The sequence below is a fragment of the Salvelinus namaycush genome, chromosome 27 (assembly GCF_016432855.1).
Source record: "Salvelinus namaycush isolate Seneca chromosome 27, SaNama_1.0, whole genome shotgun sequence".
In the NCBI taxonomy this organism is placed as follows: domain Eukaryota; kingdom Metazoa; phylum Chordata; class Actinopteri; order Salmoniformes; family Salmonidae; genus Salvelinus; species Salvelinus namaycush.
This window is the reverse complement of record NC_052333.1, coordinates 9214466-9235537: the sequence shown is the minus strand read 5'-3', so window position 1 is coordinate 9235537 and position 21072 is coordinate 9214466. Positions and strand designations below refer to the sequence as shown.

The 21072-nt window shown below is 44.7% G+C and overlaps 1 protein-coding gene across 3 annotated transcripts in view; it reads left to right on the top strand.

Annotated features, from left to right (window-relative positions):
- The window catches only part of LOC120022435 (polypeptide N-acetylgalactosaminyltransferase 4-like), a 45474-nt gene extending 25793 nt beyond the window's left edge, over positions 1-19681 (top strand). For all 3 annotated transcript variants that reach the window (XM_038966332.1, XM_038966329.1, XM_038966330.1), the window contains exons 3-11: positions 745-914; positions 2154-2343; positions 2628-2813; positions 3323-3440; positions 10950-11126; positions 13419-13550; positions 14456-14566; positions 17531-17683; positions 17905-19681. In XM_038966332.1, the coding sequence (XP_038822260.1) occupies positions 745-914; positions 2154-2343; positions 2628-2813; positions 3323-3440; positions 10950-11126; positions 13419-13550; positions 14456-14566; positions 17531-17683; positions 17905-18045 (1378 nt within the window). In that variant the 3' untranslated portion in view covers positions 18046-19681. The remainder of the gene's footprint in view (positions 1-744; positions 915-2153; positions 2344-2627; positions 2814-3322; positions 3441-10949; positions 11127-13418; positions 13551-14455; positions 14567-17530; positions 17684-17904) is intronic.
- The last annotated feature ends 1391 nt before the right edge of the window (positions 19682-21072 follow it).

Sequence of the window (21072 nt, the reverse complement as noted above, 5' to 3'; positions counted from 1 at the left end):
GTTGTTAATGTTGTAAATGACTATTGTAGCTGGGAACAGCTGATTTTTAATGGAATATCTACATAGGCGTACAGAAGCTCATTATCAGCAACCATCACTCCTGTGTTCCAATGGCACACTGTGTTAGCTAATCCAAGTTAATGATTTTAAAAGGCTAATTGATCATTAGAAAACCCTTTTTGCAATTATGTTAGCACAATTGAAAGCTGTTGTTCTGATTAAAGAAGCAATAAAACTGGCCTTCTTTAGACTAGATGAGTATCTGGAGCATCAGCATTTTTGGGTTCGATTTACAGGCTCAAAATGGCCAGAAACAAAGAACTTTCTTCTGAAACTCGTCAGTCTATTCTTGTTCTGAGAAATGAAGTATATTCCTTGCGAGAAATTGCCAAGAAACTGAAGATCTCGTACACCGCTGGTTACTACTCCCTTCACTTTGCGCTGTTCTGTGGCTCTAACCAGAATAGAAAGAGGAGTGGGAGGCCCCGGTGCACAACTGAGCAAGAGGACAAGTACATCAGAGTGTCTAGTTTGGGTAACAGATGCTTCACAAGTCCTCAACAGGCAGCTTCATTAAATTGTATCCATCTATAGGAGGGGTTATTTTATGTTTTTCTTTTTTGCTTAAATTGTTACCTATCCCTTAATCTTTACATTTTATTTAGGGACTTTGAAAAGATTAGCCTTTTGATAGGCTGAAAGCAATCCTAATAAACAACATCTCTCTCTTTCATTTGAGTATAGATGCAGAGCTAAGAAGTTTGACTACCGTCGTCTGCCGACCACGTCCGTGATCATAGCGTTCTACAACGAGGCCTGGTCCACCCTGCTCAGGACCATCCACAGTGTTCTGGAGAGCACTCCTGCTGTCCTCCTGAAGGAGATCATTCTCATAGACGACTTTAGTGACCGAGGTGAGACGGAGCTTTTTTGTCGTTGTCTTTTTTGGGGGATAGTTAATAGTCATTTTTACACAGTTTACTGTTCTGTTAGCCTAGTCGGCACCTCTACAAACATTATGGGGTTTGCGTTAGTTCGTGCTTTGTCGTTGTCTATTTAGTGTGAAAAAATTATAGAACATATTTTAATTTGTGAACATCTGGTTAATAAACTTAGTTTTTATATGAACAATCCTTTATGTCAAGAAAACACAAGTTAGAGAGTAAAATAAAAGGTTAAAGGTTAAAAGATACCTTAGAATACCTAGCTATTATTTGTCAGGCATTGCGTTTCTCCCCAAAGTTGACGGTAATACAGAACAGAATCCTTACTTAGAACAGTAACGCTGTAGGCCGAACAATGGAGCTTATCTGTACATATCTGACATGAGATGAGATGAGCCAGAGAGTTCTGTGAGAGAGAAAGGACATATTCTTCCTTGGAGACAACAGTCACTGCTGAGTGTCAGTACAAGTGGAGTTTCTAGTGTTTGTGTGGCGCTGGTCAGGAAAAACAAATTATATAATAGGTCTCAATGTATGTGTCAGTGAATAGGCTGTCTCAGACACACACATAAATAGATTGAGCCAAATGATTCAAAATTGCCACCAGTCCACTCATTATGGCATAATTGACCTGAATGGGGGATGTCTGTTCTATTCATTCGATTCTATGCTCAGACATGATAGCTGCTCTCTCTGAGTATCAAATGACCACATATTACAATTTACTCTCCCCCGCCCTCTGAGACCAGTCAATTTACTCTCCCCCGCCCTCTGAGACCAACTGTAATATACAAGAGACTGATGATAAGGAGAGAGGAAAGCACTGTCATCAACACTACTGATGGTGTCTTCCCCTTCAGGGAGACTGGGACTATCATTTCCATTGCAGTTGAATAATAATTTAGCTGAGCCTGTTGGTCTGTCAATGTGCAAAGATAAGATCGGTTTATTTGTTGTTCTATTTTCTATTATTGTCTACATTATTATCATTGCACTGTTGGGAAATAGCTCTCAAGGTAAGAATTTCACTGTACTGATTTACACTGGTTGTATCCTGTGCACATGGCAAATAAACTTTTTGAAAACAGTTGGGAAGTAAGGATCTATGCCCTTCCCATACTATCAATTATGAGTTTTTAGAAGTACAGTGCCTGCATACTGTGTGTGTGTGAGAAGCCTTGACCATCTATCTCTCTGTGTGAAACCCAGTCTATCTGCAGTCTCAGCTGGAGCAGTACATCAGTAACTGGGAGCGTGTCCGCCTCATCCGCACCAACAAGAGGGAGGGGCTGGTCAGGGCGAGGCTCATCGGCGCCACCTATGCCACAGGGGACGTATTGACCTTCCTGGACTGTCACTGCGAGTGTGTCCCCGGCTGGATCGAGCCGCTCTTGGAGAGGTGTGTTTCGCTTAGCCAGCATATTGACAATTTGATTACAATTACAGATTCAATACTCAATGAATGGGATGGGGACATAGTCATTAGGGTTGCATAGCAACAAGACATTCTGGAGGCAATAAAAACAGACTAGTGTTGATTGGCCTATTGGCATTCCTGGTCAAGTATAGTGGCACGTGAATTTCATCACATGTAAATGAGGGAATGTCTCATCATGAAAACCTTCCAGGGACTTTCAGTGAGTCCTTTCTTACACCATGCTGTGTATCTTATCCTCCCTCCAGGATTGGAGAGAATGAGAGCACCATCGTGTGTCCGGTGATCGACACCATCGACTGGAACTCGTTTGAGTTCTACATGCAGACAGATGAGCCCATGATCGGAGGCTTTGACTGGAGGCTGACCTTCCAGTGGCACTCCCTCCCTGAGGTCGACCGCAAGAAACGCAAATCCCGCACCGAACCCATCAGGTCAGTAATTCTATGGTCATCAGTTTCTTTCCATATGGGATTTCTGGGCCCATCTCAAACGGCACCCCTTTTGTGCACTGCTTTTGATGGGAGCCCTCTGGGAGCCCTCTGGGAGGATCCCTCTGGGAGCCCTCTGGCCCTGGTAAACAGTATTGCTCTATAGATAAGTAATAGGGTGCCTTTTGGGAAACAACCTCTGGCTCTCCTCTTAGGAGGAAATTATATAGGGAGATATTTTGAAGAGAAGTTGTTTTGTAAAAGTTATAGTTAGTTCCCAAATACTCTCCTTTCTGACCTAGTTTAAAATGTTTTGAAATGCATCTCACCTTCTCTCCTTCATTCCTTGAAGAAGGTCTAATCACTTAAGTTTGGTCTAATCACATACAAATAAGTGATTACCTCAGGAAAGGGAGAAATAGATTTATTTTAAACGTCTTCTAATATGGCCTCTGACTGTTAACTGCACACTGTACTGACCTCCATGTTCCACTATGCTTTCTCTCTCTCAGGTCTCCTACCATGGCCGGTGGACTGTTTGCTGTGAGCAAGGCCTACTTTGAGTACCTGGGCACATATGACATGGGCATGGAGGTGTGGGGAGGAGAGAACTTGGAACTGTCCTTCAGGGTGAGTACTAAATACTCATTGACTGTGTCCCAAATTGCACCTATTCCCTTTAAAGTGCACTACTTTGGACCAGACTCCTATGGGCCCTAAGGGAATAGGGAATATGATGCCAATTTGGAAGCAACCACTCTTTCAATATGGCATCAACTTCTCAGTGCCAGTAGCATTTGCAGTTGGCACAATTAAGCTATTTCTCAGGTACTTGGTAAAAAAGAGACTAATCTAATGCAGAAAGGATATTCTGATCTTTGTACCAAAATGTTTTTAAAATGTCAATGATCCATGTTCCAAAAAGGTTTACAAAGTATATGTTCTATGCCTCAAAAAGGTTTCAATAATAAGTTTAATTGGAGGAAAATGGATATAGGCAGACTGCTATCCCCAGTTCAAATCCAGTTAATGAGCTTGATTCATCAGTGTCGCCTAGAAGAGTCTGGTTGTGTCCCAAATGACACCCTTTTCCCTATGTAGTGTACTGTTTTTGACCAGCACCTGGTCATAAGTTATGCACTACATAGGGAATAGGGTGCCATTTGGGACGTAGCCTAGTTCTCAGCAGGCCCTGATGGTGAAGTGATGTCTCACAGTGTCTGATCTGCTGAATGTGAGTGATGGATGGATGGCGTCGGACACTGCATCCCCATTTAGATAATGAAGGCTACCTTGTTGTTGGTGTCCCATTCAGCTGTTCACATCAATCATTACTGGCACAGATTTCCTGTTTTTGATCCAAGTGTGTGTTTGTGCGTGCGGGTGTTTGTGACTTTGTGTGTGTGTGTGTGTGTGTGTGTGTGTGTGTGTGTGTGTGTGTGTGTGTGTGTGTGTGTGAAAAACTAAAGACGGATGGGGTATCACCCTATATGATGTTTTATGTATGTGGAAATAAAATGCCTCTCTCTGGGACTCTCCATCCATAATTAATGACTTGTGAATTGGTTTACAACTGTGTTTTGGGAACACAAAGGAGTAAGTATGGCACAGAATGAAATGTTTTGATGAGAATGAATAGGGTTCTAGCTAAGTATCCATTACAATGAGAGAATGTGTTGTGTAATTGAGGCATAACTCAAGGAAGTCGCTAAAGGTAGTTAGCGAATAGTGAGGTAACACCCTGTCGCTCTCCAAAGCTGTTTTATTGGCTGTAGTGGAAAACAAACAATTATAAGATGCAAATTGATACCATAAATCAAATGTCCTGCAGGAAATGTATTCAAATGGGAAAAAGATCCCCCAACAAACTGGTTTTCATGATTCTCTTGTCATTTGCATAGTAGCCGCGAGAGAAGAAGAGCGGCAGTGTTGATTATTCATAGACAACGCCCATCTTGGTTTCTGCCTGCATTATCACACCACATACATCCTAGTTTGGATCCTATTTCATAGTCTGGAAAACATTTAGGCACTAGTTTAATTATTAGGAAGTAGGGCTGGGAATCACCTGGGACCGATGCAATATGTATTACAATTCTATACTGTGATTTTTGTTGCGATTTGATGTTCCAAGCATATTGCTCACTGTATGTCTGCTGCAGAGAGATAGGAGAGAGCATGAGAAAATACCTTTTGATCAGTCTTGGAATAAAAGTTCTGAAAACATGTTGGCTCACTCTTTAAACAAAAGTAGTTACAAGATAAAAAAAATACCCGAATTATGGAACATGTACAGCTGACTAGCGCTAGCTAACGCTACCTTTTTTACAAATCGATACTTGCAGTCAAAGTATCGATTTATAATATTGTCAAAAAATAATATTGCGATATGTAACTGTCATGGATTTTTTTTGTCACATGCAAAGTACAGTGAAATGCTTAATTTGCAAGCTTGATCCACCAGTGCAGTGAATCGTATCAAAATAGTATAACTATATACAAAAAAAAAATATATATATATATTTAAGATTCTTCAAAGTGGCCACCCTTTGCCTTGATGACAGCTTTGCACACTCTTGGCATTCTCTCAACCGGCTTCACCTGGAATGCTTTTCCAACAGTCTTGAAGGACTTCCCACATATGCTGAGCACTTGTTGCCTGCTTTTCCTCCAACTCATCCCAAACCATCACAATTGGTTTGAGGTTGGGTGATTGTGGAGGCCAGGTCATCTGATGCAGCACTCCATCACTCTCTTTCTTGGTCAAATAGCCCTTACACAGCCTGGAGGTGTGTTGGGTCATTGTCCTGTTGAAAAACAAATGATTGTCCCACTAAGCGCAAACCAGATGGGATGGCTTATCGCTGCAGAATTCTGTGGTAGCCATGCTGGTTGAGTGTGTCTTAAATTCTAAATAAATCAGACAGTGTCACCAGCAAAGCACCATCACACCTCCTCCTCCATGCTTCACGGTGGGAACCACACATGCAGAGATCATCCGTTCACCTACTATGCGTCTCACAAAGACATAGCAGTTGGAACCAAAAATCTCAAATTTGGACTCATCAGACCAAAGGACAGATTTCCACCGGTCTAATGTCCATTGCTCGTGTTTCTTGTCTCTTCTTATTATTGGTGTCCTTTAGTAGTGGTTTCTTTGCAGCAATTCGACCATGAAGGCCTGATTCACACAGTTTCCTCTGAACAGTTGATGTTGAGATGTGTCTGTTACTTGAACTCTGAAGCATTTATTTGGGCTGATATTTTTGAGGCTGGTAACTATGATTGCAATAGGTCGTAAACTTTCCGGTAAATTGCTGGAATTTTTCCGAAGATTTTCCATGGGAAGTTAAGCCTGGGAATTTTGCTTAAATTCATCAAAAAGTTATCTTATAACAGTGAACCTTTTTTTGGGATACACACAAGGCAATTCTAGGTCTGGTGGCATATTGTAGTTAAACTATCCCCAATTCAATGGAATTCCAATCCTCTGCATGCACAGTGCATTCTTCCATCACCTGTGCAGTGCACTCTTCCATCACATGCACAGCTGATTCTCAAGATCTTTCACGCTGAGATGCCACCCTACTACACTGTCTGAGCCAAGGACTACAAGCTTTCTGGTAAGTTTTGATTACAATACTGGGTGGGGTGAATATATTTTATGACATACATGATTTTTTTGTTAACTAGTAAATAGTAGCCTACAGCAAAGTGTGTTTAAATCATTTCTAACTTGTTAACAATTTCTGCTAGTTAGTTTTTGCTACTGTACCATGTGGGGGTTTAGCTTGCTTGAGCCTGCTAACAGAGGGTTAATTCACCTGTTTCCATACATGTTTCATTTTTAAAACATTTATTGTACAAAGGAGTTGTTTAATCTAACTGCTTAACTATTTATCTGTACAGGGAATTGTATTTGTTATTTACTCATTTTTTTCTCATCTTTACAGGAAAATGCCACGGGCACTATCCTCTGTGTAGAGACATTTCACTGCAGCTAATGTAGAAGGAAAAGCTGTGTACATTTGCAAATACTGTGCCAAATCATGTGAAGAATGCAACAAAAATGCAGAATCATCTGGCCAAGTGCATAAAGTTCCCTCAGTGCTCCCAATAAGCAACCTCTGACAAAAGTCCCTCTACTTCTATTCAAGGTGAAAATTATGAATCAGACACCTTATCGATAACAACAGCTCATGGTCCTCCTGGAATCAGAAGGTTTTTTTTAGACTCGATGGAGGAACATAGTCAGAAATGCTGATGAATGTTTTGCTCAAGCTGTGTATGCAACTGGTTCACGTCTGATGCTCACAGGTAATGTGTTTTGGAAGATTTCTGAATGTTCTTCGCCCAGCATACACCCCTCCAACCAGACATGCTTTATCTACTCATTTGCTGGATGCAGAGTTCAACAGAGTTCAAGTGAAGGTCAAGTGAAGGTCAAATCATAGAGAAAGCAGACTGTATTGCAATCATCTCTGATGGGTGATCAAATGTTTGTGGGCAAGGAATAATTGACTACATTATCTCCACCCCTCAACCAGTATTCTACAAGAGCACAGACACAAGGGGCAACAGACACACCGGTCTCTACATTGCAGATGAGCTGAAGGCAGTCATCAATGACCTTGGACCACAGAAGGTATTTACACTGGTGACAGACAATGCTGCGAACATGACGGCTGCTTGGTCTAAAGTGGAGGAGTCCTACCCTCACATCACACCCATTGGCTTTGCTGCTCATGCATTGAATCTGCTCCTCAAGGACATCATGGCACTGAAAACAATAGATACACTCTACAAGAGAGCCAAAGAAATGGTTCGGTATGTGAAGGATCATCAAGTTATAGCAGCAATCTACCTCTTCAAGCAAAGTGAGAAGAATAAGAGCACCACATTGAAGCTGCCCAGCAAAACTCGTTGGGGTGGTGTTGTCATCATGTTTGACAGTCTCCTGGAGGGGAAGGAGTCTCTAAGAAATGGCCATATCACAGTCTGCCTATATGGACAGCCCCATTTAAGAGGATCCTCCTGGATGATGTATTTTGGGAGAGAGTGGTAAGCAGCCTGAGACTCCTGAAACCTATAGCAGTAGCCATTGCACAGATTGAGGGAGACAATGCCATTCTGTCTGATGTTCAGACTGCAGATGTAAGGGAAGAAATCCGTACTGCCCTGCCCACTTCACTGTTGCTCCAAGCAGAGGAAACTGTAGTTCTGAAATGCATAATAAAGCATGAAGACTTCTGCCTGAAGTCCATACATGCAACAGCGTACATGTTGGATCCAAAGTATGCTGGCAATAGCATCCTGTCTGGTGCAGAGATCAACAAGGCCTATGGTGTCATCACTACCGTGTCTCGCTACCTTGGCCTGGATGAGGGCAAGGTTGTTGGCAGTCTGGTGAAGTACACTTCCAAGCAAGGGCTTTGGGATGTAGATGCAATATGGCAGTCGTGCCAACATATCTCATCAGCCACCTGGTGGAAGGGACTTTGTGGATCTGAGGCTCTTTCCCCTGTTGCTTCCATCATCCTCCAAATCTCACCAACATCAGCCGCCTCAGAACACAACTGGTCCTTATTTGGGAACACACACGCCAAAGCACGCAACAGGATGACCAATGCAAGGGTTGAAAAATTTGTCAATCGGGCAAATTTTTGGCTTTTTGAGCCTGACAACGAGCCATCCTCAACAAGGTTGGAAAGTGACAGTGAAGATGAGGCCTCCGTCTGATGTTCAAGAGGTGGACATTAAGAAGGTCCAGGGAGAAGACAATGAAGCCTGAGAGGAAGACAACCAAAGCTTTAGATTCTAGACTATCATATTACAGATGTATGTTGAAAACATTTTTGAGAGATGCGATGGATCATTGGGGATCATTCAATATTCCCTTTTGTTCAGTGAAATCATCCCATGTGAAGAGTCAACTCATTTAATTAAAGTTCAATTCATAACTAAATTGTTTTTTTTTATTTCTATTGGAAGTATTATCATTTGTAATTATGTCTAGGTAAAATGTTTGTTTCTGTCTCAATATGGTAAATATATCCAATGCAAAAAACATTACATTTAAATGATATTAATTAATTCCCACGGAAAGTTTCCACCTCTGAATATTCCCTAAATGTGCAACCCTACTGGTAACTCTAATAAACTTATCCTCTGCAGCAGAGGTAACTCTGGGTCTTCCTTTCCTGTGGTGATCCTCATGAGCCAGTTTCATCATAACGCTTGATGGTTTTTGCGACTGCACTTAAGCAACTTTCAAAGTTCTTGAAATGTTCCAGATTGATTGATCTTCATCTCTTCATGTAATGATAGACTGTTTCTCTTTGCTTATTTGAGCTGTTCTTGCCATAATATGGACTTGGTCTATCTTCTGTATACCACCTCTACCTTGTCACTAAACAACTGACTGGCTCAAACGCATTAAGAAGGAAAGAAATTCCACAACTTCTCTTTTAACAAGGCACACATGTTAATTCAAATGCATTCCAGGTGACTACCTCATGAAGCTGGTTGAGAGAATGCCAAGAGTGTGCAAAGCTGTCATCAAGGCAAATTATGGCTACTTTTAAGAGTCTCAAATATAAAATATATTTTGGTGTATGTGTGTGTGTGTCTGCCTGCCTTCGGAAAGTAGTCAGATCCCTTGACTTTTTCCAAATGTCATTACGTTAGCCTTATTCTAAAATGGATTAAATAAATCCTCTGCAATCTACACACAATACCCAATAATGACAAAGCGAAAACAGGTTTAGATTTTTTTGCAAATGTATTAAAAACAGAAATATTCAGCCCCTTTGCTATGAGAGCAAAAACTAAGCCATGAGGTCGAAGGAGTTGTCCGTAGAGCTCCAAGACAGGATTGTGTCGAGGCCACTAAGTTTGGAACCACTAAGACTCTTCCTAGAGCTGGCCGCCCGGCCAAACTGAGCAATTGGGGGAGAAAGACCTTGGTCAGGAAGGTAACTAAGAACACGATGGTCACTCTGACAGAGCTCTAGAGTTCCTCTTTGGAGATATGAGAATCTTGCAGAAGGACAACCATCTCTGCAGCACTCTACCAATCAGGCCTTTATGGTAGAGTGGCCAGACGGAAGCCACTCCTCAGTAAAAGGCACATGACAGCCCGCTTGGAGTTTGCCAGAAGGCACCTAAAGACTCTCAGACCATGAGAAACAAGATTCTCTGGTCTGATGAAACCAAGACTGAACTCTTTGGCCTGAATGCCAAGCGTCACGTCTGGAGGAAACCTGGCACCATCCCTACGGTGAAGCATGGTGGTGGCAGCATCATGCTGTGGGGATGTTTTTCAGCAGCAGGGACTGGGAGACTAGTCAGGTTCGAGGCAAAGATGAACAGAGCAAAGTACAGAGAGATCCTTGATGAAAACATGCTCCAGAGCGCTCAGGACCTCAGACTGGAGCGAAGTTTCACCTTCCAACAGGACAACGACCCTAAGCACACAGCCAAGACAACGCAGGAGTGGATTCGGACAAGTCTCTGAATGTCCTTTAGTGGCCCAGCCAGAGCCCGGACTTGAACCCCATCAAACATCTCTGGAGAGATCTGAAAATAGCCGTGCAGTGACGCTCCCCATCCAACCTGACAGAGCTTGAGAGGATCTTCAGAGAAGAATGGGAGAAACTCCCCAAAAACATGTGTCAAAATTGTAGTGTCATACCCAAGAAGAATTGAGGCTGTAATCGCTGCCAAAGGTGCTTCAACAAAGTACTGAGTAAAGGGTCTGAATACTTATGTAAATGTGATACTATTTTTAATAAAGTTGCAAACATTTCTACAAACTTGTTTTTGATTTGTCGTTATGGGGTGTTGTGTGTAGATTAATGAGGAAATTGTTTTATTTATTCCATTTTAGAATAAGGCTGTAACGTAACAAAATGTGGGAAAAAAGTCAAGGGGTCTGAATACATTCCGAAGGCACTGTATATATACATATAAAGAAAACACGAGCAATAGGAACCTCTCCATAAATCTTACATTTGGGATTTATGGGAAGGTTTGAGTCACATGCATACCCATCCTGTATATCTCTTGTCTGGATTTTTGTCCGAAATATCATAAGATGCAAAAAATGTCAAATGGGCTATATTTCTTCCTGTTCCCCAGGTGTGGCAGTGTGGAGGTTCTCTGGAGATCCACCCCTGCTCCCATGTGGGCCACGTCTTCCCAAAGAAAGCCCCCTACGCCAGGCCCAAGTTCCTCCAGAACACGGTCCGTGCTGCCGAGGTGTGGATGGACACCTACAAACAGCACTTCTACAACAGAAACCCCCCTGCCAGAAAGGTAGAGTACTGTAGTACACTTTACAGTAAAATGTTATTTTATCTCGCTCCCCATCGTCATATGATCGATGTGAGGTACAGTATTTTCAGTGAGTTGTAGAGGCTACAACAAAGTTACACCATTATGAGGTAGCTAGTGGTTAGAAAGTTGGGCCAGGAAACGAAAGGTTGCTGGATCGAATCGACAAGGTGAAAATATGTTGTTCTGCACCTGGGCAAGGGAGTTAACACACTGTTCCCTGGGTGCCGAAAACGTGGATGGCGATTTAAGGCAGCCCCCCACACCTCTGAGGGGTTAAATGCGGAAGACACATTTCAGTTGAAGGCATTCAGTTGTACAACTGACTAGGTATCTCCCTTTTCCTTAGTAGTGGAGGATGCAGTGATTGTAGATCAGGCTGTAGAAATACCAATAATAAAGTCACTTATTGTAATGTGCATAATCCCAACAGGTGATAAGAAGTAGGTCATGCTTTAGTTAAAGGACCAATCCGGAGATAAAAAAAATAACAAAGCATGCACTCCGACATTTGTTTTGGTAAACCGCTGAGGGATGGTGCTTGAGAACTATAACCACTCTTAAATTCTTAGACAGAGCTTTGGACTGACCGTCCATGATATCAAAATTATAGTTTTAACCATGTTTTGAAGCTATACAGTGTTTGTTTACATTGACTTTGTTAACAAACATGGGAGTAAAACCAGCTGATATTTTGGGTTCTGATGGGGTATGACAGTTGAACTAAGCTCACGAGGCATTTTTAAGATCTGTTCTTCAGGAATCAATGTCTATATACAGTATCAAGGATCATCAACTAGATTGAGCCGCGGGATGATTTTTGTCTTGAGAGGTCGGGGCTGGAACATAATAAATACATAAAAATTGAGCCGGCAAATTGACCGCAAGGAGCCCAAACAGAGGTTTAAAATTATTATGTTTTAGTCAAACATTTCTTGCATTTATATATGATCATGTGTCTCTCTATGCGTGAGAATATTTGGGAACAGATTTCTTAAAATTAAAATCACTTGGTGCTGATTTCCTGGTGTTTTTAGTCTTTTATGGCCAAATTTGGCCCGCGATGGTCGCCAGTTGGAGAACCCTGCTGTATCATCCACAGTCAAAGGGAATGTAGCAACTCTTGATTGGCCCTTTAGAGCTGTGATAGTTCTACCAAGGATGGAACACCCTAGACTTGATTAATATTGTATCGTAATGGAGTAACTTGGATGGAGATGTTGCTTCACCTGTCTGGGTGTCAGCAGTGGTTGAGGAGGTTGTGTGTGTGTCCCTCTCGGCTTTCTTTGTGTTGCCTGATATCAAAGTCTCATGTTCATCTTGGTTTCACCTCTGAAATAAATTACATTATTAATGCCAGGCATCTTTGATCAAACAATAAATTACCCAACCAAAGGTAGCTGGAGACTGGGTGCCAGAGGGAATTGGTAGGTTTAAATTCACTTGGACCTAAACCACTAGTCTTTTGTCTAAACGTACCAGGTGTGTTTTCACAAGGAACCAAGCAGAAGCTAACGGGATGAAACAGAAAACAAAAAACATACCTGAATTTTATTCAGTAAGAAATGGTTGTTTTCATTTTGCCATTGCTAAATGTTTTGCTACGGTGTGCCCTAATGAATACACCCCTGGTTCATCAGTTGCCACAAACATGTGTTTGAATTCCCATCCCTTTTGGTTTAAGGTGGGGAGAACCACTGCTGTCAGTACTACACAGGTGTCACGCTCACACCTGTCATCCAGGAAAACCTTCTCAATGACTTTCATTAAGGACACAACAGCAGTGCACCACCCAGGATTCAAGTTATCAGACCAGGATGTAGCTACTTCATGTTGTCACCCAGTACCATCATGGTTAGTGTGGCATATCAAACCACTCCTAGGATTGGCATATTTGGCCAGAGCTGCATTGAGGATTGCAGTGAAATCCAGCTTAATTACATTTACATGACATTTTAGTCATTCAGCAGACGCTCTTATACAGAGCAGCTTACGGGAGCAATTAGGGTTAAGTTCCTTGCTCAAGGTCACATTGGCAGATTTTTCACAGTCTGCTCTTTGGTTACTAGCCCAACGCTCTAAACCGCTAGGCTACCTGCTGCCCCGGTTATTATTCTGGTGTGTCTTTTAGAGTTGTGTGTGGGCCTAATTTGTGAAATGCTGGAAATTGGTGCAAGCTAAAGTGTTATGTTGTTTACTCAATGTGTCAATGTTTTTAAGTGTATCCATCCCTACTCAAATAAACGTGTTAGATGAAGTGTTATTTTTCCACAGGAGACATATGGGGACATCTCAGAGAGGGTTGTCCTCAGAGAGAGACTGAAATGTAACAGCTTTGACTGGTACCTGAAGAACATCTACCCTGACCTGCATGTACCAGAGGACAGGGAGGGCTGGCACGGGGCGGTGAGTCTGTCTCTCTCTCTCCCCATCAACACGATTCCATATCTTAAGCACTAAGGCACTCCAACAAACTAAACATAAAACATGGGTCTGTAATAAGTTGAAGCCAAAATGAACTCCTATGTCCTACCTCGTTGGCCTCCATGTAGATGTGAAATGAGCATGGTAATAGCATTCAAATATACTAGCATCTCCTACCCATCTTCCTCTGCCATATTGCCTGCATACTTTTAGTTCTTCTATATGTAAAAATGTATGCATTTTTTGTCCTCAGAACAGGCTCAATTTGTTGGGGCATGGACTCGACAAGGTGTTGAAAGCATCCCACAGGGATGCTGGCCCATGTTCACTCCAACGCTTCCCTCAGTTGTGTCCAGTTGGCTGGAAGTCCTTTGGGTGGTGGACCAGTCTTGACACACATGGGAAACTGTAAAAAACCCAGCAGCATTGCAGTTCTTGACACAAACCAGTGTTCCTGGGATCTACTACTATACCCCGTTCAAAGGCACTTAAATCTTTGTCTTGCCCATTCACCCTCTGAATGGCACACATACACAATCCATGTCTCAATTGGCACAAGGCTTAAAAATCTTAACCAGGCTCAAAAATCTTAACCTGTCTCCTCCCCTTAAATCCACTTTTCTTCAGTGTAGATGAAGGGGAGGAGACTGGTTAAAGAAGGATTTGTAAGCCTCGAGACAATTGAGAAATAGGTTGTGTATGTGTGTCAGTCTCAGTGTATGAAGCCTTCTTTACATCAGCAGTTGTCACTATACAGAAACCCAGTCCAAACCCCCAAAGAGCAAGCAATGCAGAGGCAGAAGCACAGTTGTTTGTCTCCTTTAATCTGACCCTCTTTGCAGTGATGGCAGATCTCATGATGCTAATCCGGATCATTCTCATCACAGGTGCGTAGCTCTGGGATCCATTCAGAGTGCCTGGACTACAACGCCCCGGAACACAGTCCCACGGGGGCGCACATCTCCCTCTTCGGTTGCCATGGGCAGGGCGGCAACCAGGTGATTTAATAATGTCTTGTCAGTTTATTTTCTCTCTCTCTCAACCCCCCTGATCCCACGTCCGTCTCCCTGATGGACGGACGGAGTGGTTACTCTGAATGTCAACCATATCCGGTGACTGTGGGAGAATATCCACCTCATCTCAGCTATCTAGAATTTAGTGTCAAGTGAGATGCTGAGATATCTACAACTTTGGCCTAGTATTTCTAGACAAAGTATCCTAAAGCATATTTTAGGCCTAAATCTACATAACTAATTTTTTATACTTTTATATCTATGTTTGTAGTTAGTTTGCAGATACTTGCTGACTGTATGGATGTATATTTGATGTCAGACAACAGGGAGTAGTGGAGGCCTCTGTCTGCATGCCCATCTCCACCGGCTATATTTCCATCTCTGATTACTCATTGATGCATCAGGTGTCCAACGCTACTAAAAGCACCATGTGTGTGACTGAAAATCAATGTTTCCACAGCCTGCACTGAAACGGAAACCTCTACCTTCTCTTTAGAGAGTTCACTCCTAGTTCCATTTAAAAGATACATGAGAGGGGGAGGGGTGCGAGGGGAGGGGTGCGAGGGGAGGGGTGCGAGGGGAGGGAGGGAGAAAGAGGCGGGAAGGGAGAGGGAGAAAGAGGCGGGAAGGGAGAGGGAGAAAGAGGCGGGAAGGGAGAGGGAGAAAGAGGCGGGAAGGGAGAGGGAGAAAGAGGCGGGAAGGGAGAGGGAGAAAGAGGTGGGGAGGGAGGGAGAAAGAGGCGCGGAGGGAGGGAGGGAGGGAGAAAGAGGCGCGCGGGGGGAGGGAGGGAGGGAGAAAGAGGCGCGCGGGGGGAGGGAGGGAGGGAGAGAGAAAGAGGCGCGCGGGGGGAGGGAGGGAGGGAGAGAGAAAGAGGCGCGCGGGGGGAGGGAGGGAGGGAGAGAGAAAGAGGCGCGCGGGGGGAGGGAGGGAGGGAGAAAGAGGCGCGCGGGGGGAGGGAGGGAGGGAGAAAGAGGCGCGCGGGGGGAGGGAGGGAGGGAGAAAGAGGGGCGCGGGGGGAGAGGGAGAAAGAGGCGGGAAGGGAGAGGGAGAAAGAGGCGGGAAGGGAGAGGGAGAAAGAGGCGGGAAGGGAGAGGGAGAAAGAGGCGGGAAGGGAGAGGGAGAAAGAGGCGCGGGGGAAAGAGAGAGAGAGGTGCGCGTGGAGAGGGAGAGAGGCACGCGCGGACAAGGGCGTGCAGGGGGAGGGAGGGAGGGAGGGAGAAAGAGGCGGGAAGGGAGAAAGAGGCGGGGAGGGAGAAAGAGGCGGGAAGGGAGAGGGAAAGAGGCGGGAAGGGAGAGGGAAAGAGGCGGGAAGGGAGAGGGAAAGAGGCGGGAAGGGAGAGGGAAAGAGGCGGGAAGGGAGAGGGAAAGAGGCGGGAAGGGAGAGGGAGAAAGAGGCGGGAAGGGAGAGGGAGAAAGAGGCACAGGAAGATAGGCGCGCAGGGAGAGTGGTGCGCGTCGAGAGAGGGAAAGAGGCGAGCAGGGAGGGAGAGGGAGGTGCGCAGGGAAAGAGACTTGCGCAGGGAGGGAGAGAGAGGCGCGCGCGGGAGGGAGGGAGAAAGAGGTGTGGGGGAAAGAGAGAGAAGGTGCGCGTGGAGAGGGAGAGAGGCACGCGCGGACAAGGGCGTGCAGGGGGAGGGAGGGAGGGAGAAAGAGGCGGGAAGGGAGAGGGAGAAAGAGGCACAGGAAGATAGGCGCGCAGGGAGAGTGGCGCGCGTCGAGAGAGGGAAAGAGGCGAGCAGGGAGGGAGAGGGAGGTGCGCAGGGAAAGAGACTTGCGCAGGGAGGGAGAGAGAGAGAGAGAGAGAGGCGCGCGCGGGAGGGAAGGAGAAAGAGGTGCGGGGGAAAGAGAGAGAAGGTGCGCGTGGAGAGGGAGAGGCACGCGCGGACAAGGGCGTGCAGGGGGAGGGAGGGAGAAAGAGGCACGCGGGGGGAGAGAGAGAGAGGTGCGTGTGGAGAGGGAGAGAGGCACGCGCGGACAAGGGCATGCAGGGGGAGGGAAAGAGGCAGGAGGGAGAGGGAAAGAGGCAGGAGGGGGGAGGGAAAGAGAGAGGTGCGCAGGGGGAGGGGGATGGAAAGAGAGGTGGGAGGGGGAGGGAAAGAGAGAGGCGCACGGGGGAGGGAAAGAGAGAGGCGCGCGGGGGGGGAGGGGGAGGGAAAGAGGCGCGCGGGGGGAGGGGGGGAAAGAGAGAGGCGCGCGGGGGAGGGGGGGAAAGAGAAAGGCGTGTGGGGGGAGGTAGAGTTAGAGAGAGGTGCGCGGGGGGAGGGAGGTAGAGAGAGAGGCGCGCGGGGAGAGGCATGCGGAGAGAGGCAGAGAGGCTCGCGCGCACGCAGGGAGAGAGGCTCGCGAGAGAGGGGGAGGGAAAGAGATGCGCTCAAGGGGGAGGGGGAGGGAAAGAGAGAGGCGCGGGGGAGGGAAAGAGAGAGGTGCGCGAGGAGAGGGAGGGAGGGAGGGAGAGCGAGAGGCGCGCGGGGGGAGGTAGAGAGAGGCGCGTGGGCTGAGGTAGAGAGAGGCGGGGAGGGGGAGGGAAAGAGAGAGGTGCACGGGGAGGGAAAGAGAGAGGCGCGTGGGGGGAGGTAGAAGTAGAGAGAGGCGTGCGGAGAGAGGGAGAGGGAGGTAGAGAGAGGCTTGCGAGAGAGGCTCTCTCTGTGTGTCTCTCTCCCTGAGCGCCTGCCTGCGCCTCTCTCTGCGGGCACCTCTCTCTCTGCGGGCACCTCTCTTTCTGCGGGCACCTCTCTCCCTCTCTCCGCAGGTGCCTCTCTCCGGGAGAGAGGCACCCCCGGAGAGAGAGGGAGAGAGGCACCGAGGGAGAGAGGCACCGAGGGAGAGAGGCACCGAGGGAGAGAGAGGCGCAGGCAGGCGCTCAGGGAGAGAGGGAGAGAGAGAGAGGAGTACGGTGGTTACTATAATTCAGATAAGCAGAGTTTAACCATGCATCTCTCTTTCCCCTAGTACTTTGAGTACACGACTCATAAGGAGATCCGCTATAACTCTGTGACGGAGCTGTGTGCCGAGGTCCCCGAGGGACAGACTTACATTGGGATGAAACACTGCCCCCATGACAGAACCCCTACACCCCCCACCATCATCTGGGAGTTCAGAGAGGTGAGTGATGCAGACGCAAGCAAAAACATGCATGTAAGCAGAGAAATTCTTTACACACATACTCACTCACAGAAAAACACTACAGATTTCATAGTATGCACCACTGGGCTGATTGAATTGGTAAACACACGACAAGTTGTCTTGTCAGTTAGAAATGGACTATATTCAACTCTTCCATAGCTGTAGTGTCTTACCTGGATGTCTCTGTATTACCACTTCAGGACGGGACCATATACCACCCTCACTCAGACATGTGTGTCACCTCCTACCGCACAGCCGAGGGGCGAGCGGACGTCCAGATAAGGACGTGCACTCCCGAGGACAAGCACCAGCGCTGGAAGTTTGAGAATGGGAGGAACTAGCCTCACCCTAACCCTAATTGACCTTTGACCTAAGTGCAATTACAGTTCCACGGTGGACGATTGAGAGGCAGGATTTTTAAAGAGGGACCCAGCAAAGCCCCTCAGCAAACTACCTACTTGTTCCCTGTGGGAAGACTTCCTCATTTAAAGTGCCTTTGCAAACCAAGTGGGGTCCACACCTGAGGTGACAGTATTTATGTCCGTCTGTCAGAATGACCTAGTTTTGTTGATCTTTCCTTCCTGTCACTATGTGGGCTGAAAAACAATAAGAAAGCTTGAAGGAACAGTCCACGATTGTCTAGTGGTGTCAGATCTAAAAGACTGGTTTCAAAGAGGATCAATGGCAGGGATCATGGGAGTTTTGTTTTTTAATTCAGTGGGATCGGCATAGATTCGAACAAGTACTGTTGCACTACAGAATGATTTTATAGAATATTTTGGTGGTGTTTTTTTTACAGGTAGACCACAACAAAATAATTGAATGGTGTTGTCCTTAAAATAAGATAAAAAAGTTTTTAGTACATTAAAACGATTCATTTAGAGGTCTAAATGATTACTCTTTTCTATGTGTGGTTAATCTGAGGTTTGCAATTCAAAGATAACCCTTTGAGATAGCTGAATAAGTCCCAAAGCTTTGTATCATATGAGACTTAACTATACAAGCCCCATCTTGTTGTTTATGTGGAGTTAAGAGGACCCTGTCGTGCTAGTGGGCTGTATGTGTTCTACTCACCAGCGTCCGTCTCTCTGTTTGGAGACTGTTCAAAGTAGGTTGAAATCGGGCTATTCGAACAAGACTTGAAACACTTAAGCTTGTGCTAAGTGCAATTTTCCATTGCCTGAGGATGGTGGGATGTCTGACATTGTTGTCTGGGAGTCTTCACTGTGCTGTGGATTCAAAAACTGAGGCACAGTTAAAAAATTTGGGCAGAATTCTTTTACACATATTTTAATCTATAAAAAATAAAAAATAAATAAAAATCAAATGTGCCTAACATACAATTATAAAGATGTTCATTTTACTTTCATAGTGGCAATATTCTCATATAAGTCTTGGTCTATAGCAATGTTGTCTGCTCTCTTCCAAGGCCTCACCATTGCAACTAACACAAGCATGTCACAGCATTGCTTACTTGTAGCATTTATACTGTATCATGCATCAATTGCTGATCTCTCAAGGGATTGATTCTCTTAAACCTGCCACACAACAGATTCCCTTGTCTTTGACAGACTTACATCAACACCTGCACTCTGCTCTTACTCTCTCTCCTAACCTGAACCTTTCCTATAATATCATGTTCCCTTGATTGGGATTCCAGAAGCACATTATGGCCTTAATAACAATGATTCTGTGTTTGTTGCTATTGAAGTGCTTATTGAAATCAGTTGTACCGCCGCAGACTGGTTTTCCTAATGGTCTTTTTGTGGTCCTTTGCACGAGGGCATTTTTTTTTCTTCATATCAAATATTTGTAATGATTGTTTGATCATTCAAAATGACTCCAGCTTAATAGGATATTTCTTGGTATAAAGGGACCTGAATGGGATGTGGTGTATTTAAACTACTGAACTGATTTAATAAGCACAAGAGGTGGTGGGGATTATTGTTTGTACCAGTGAAGAATAAAAGGGTCAAAATAAAATTGGTGTTGACATTTTTTTTATTTAACCTTTATTTAACTAGGCACGTCAGTTAAGATTTACAGTGGCGGCCTACCCCGGCCAGACCCTTCCCTAAACCAGAGCCCAACAGAGCTACCGAGAGTTTTGGAGGATTGCTAGATCAATGCCTTTTAACTCACTGAACAATGAATCCAAAGGAGTTGGTTTTATTTATTTTAGTACTGACACAAGACTCCAGTGAACTTTGACAAGCAAGAAAGAAAGGCTTTTCTTCACTATAGGTATTTCCAAATGTACTGATTTAGCACCATCTAGTGGCGATGGAAGGAACCACTCAATGTCAAATGGGGAAGTGATGCCGTTTTAATCCTTAAGAGTCTATTATTTTAAACAACCTAATCCCCATCAAAATCTGTCAGTTTAAACTAGAGATATGTTGTTGTTTTGCATAGACTGTCTCAATCCACCTCATCCGACTATGTCGGCCTTCCGCATCAGCGGTGAAAGGTGGCATAGCTACAGCGGTGTGTGTCAGACCACCAGACATCCCGAACATGTGGTCCTTCACGAAACCGTCTGTAGCGTCCGAACGGTTTGGCTATTATGACCACTATGGAAAGGGGAGAATCTTACGAACACGATGGTGTTCTCTATTTTGCTCTGACCCCTACCAGTGTCACGGGACTCCTCTGAAGGTAACCCATACAAACGAATGGAAGTATGGAGGCCGTTTTGTGCCAACAAAAATAAGCGTTTAAATCCAAAAATATATATATTTTCTGAGCTTTCTTATATCTCCTAGATATAGGACAGACACTTCAAAACCTTATTCTTATGATGAATATTTGAAGTCTTTTTTTAATTTTTATTTATGAATGTGTTACTCAATGCGTTTCTATAGTAGTGAAGACCAAATTCAATATTTGAACAACAACAAAAAAGTATATGTAATTTTTTTAATACCTAAAGGGGTCCTAAAATTCTAACTCAAATAGTTAAATGATCCATGGTATGACCTTCTTAAAACAATTCCAAATGTTAACTTAGTACCCCCCTAACTGCTTTTTAAACCTTACCATGAGCAATTAAACAATCAGGATTTCCAACATTCTTTAGTACATTACATTACCAGAGCCTCTGGTGTTTACTACTTATCCAATCAAATTACTCCATGGCTTTGTGTGAAATGGTAGAATAATCTTCAGGCTCAGCGAAGTGTAATCCTAAATACATTTTGCTTGCCAGAAATTATGTAAATGACACTTGTGAAATGCTGTAGCATGTGCATTACTCTGGATAGCACCTTGAGATATTGCGTCATAAGCACCATGGAAATGAAGCCAATTAACTGGAGGTTAATGTAGTACCATATTAGTTGGCTTCTTGACAGAGAAGTGTTGACTGT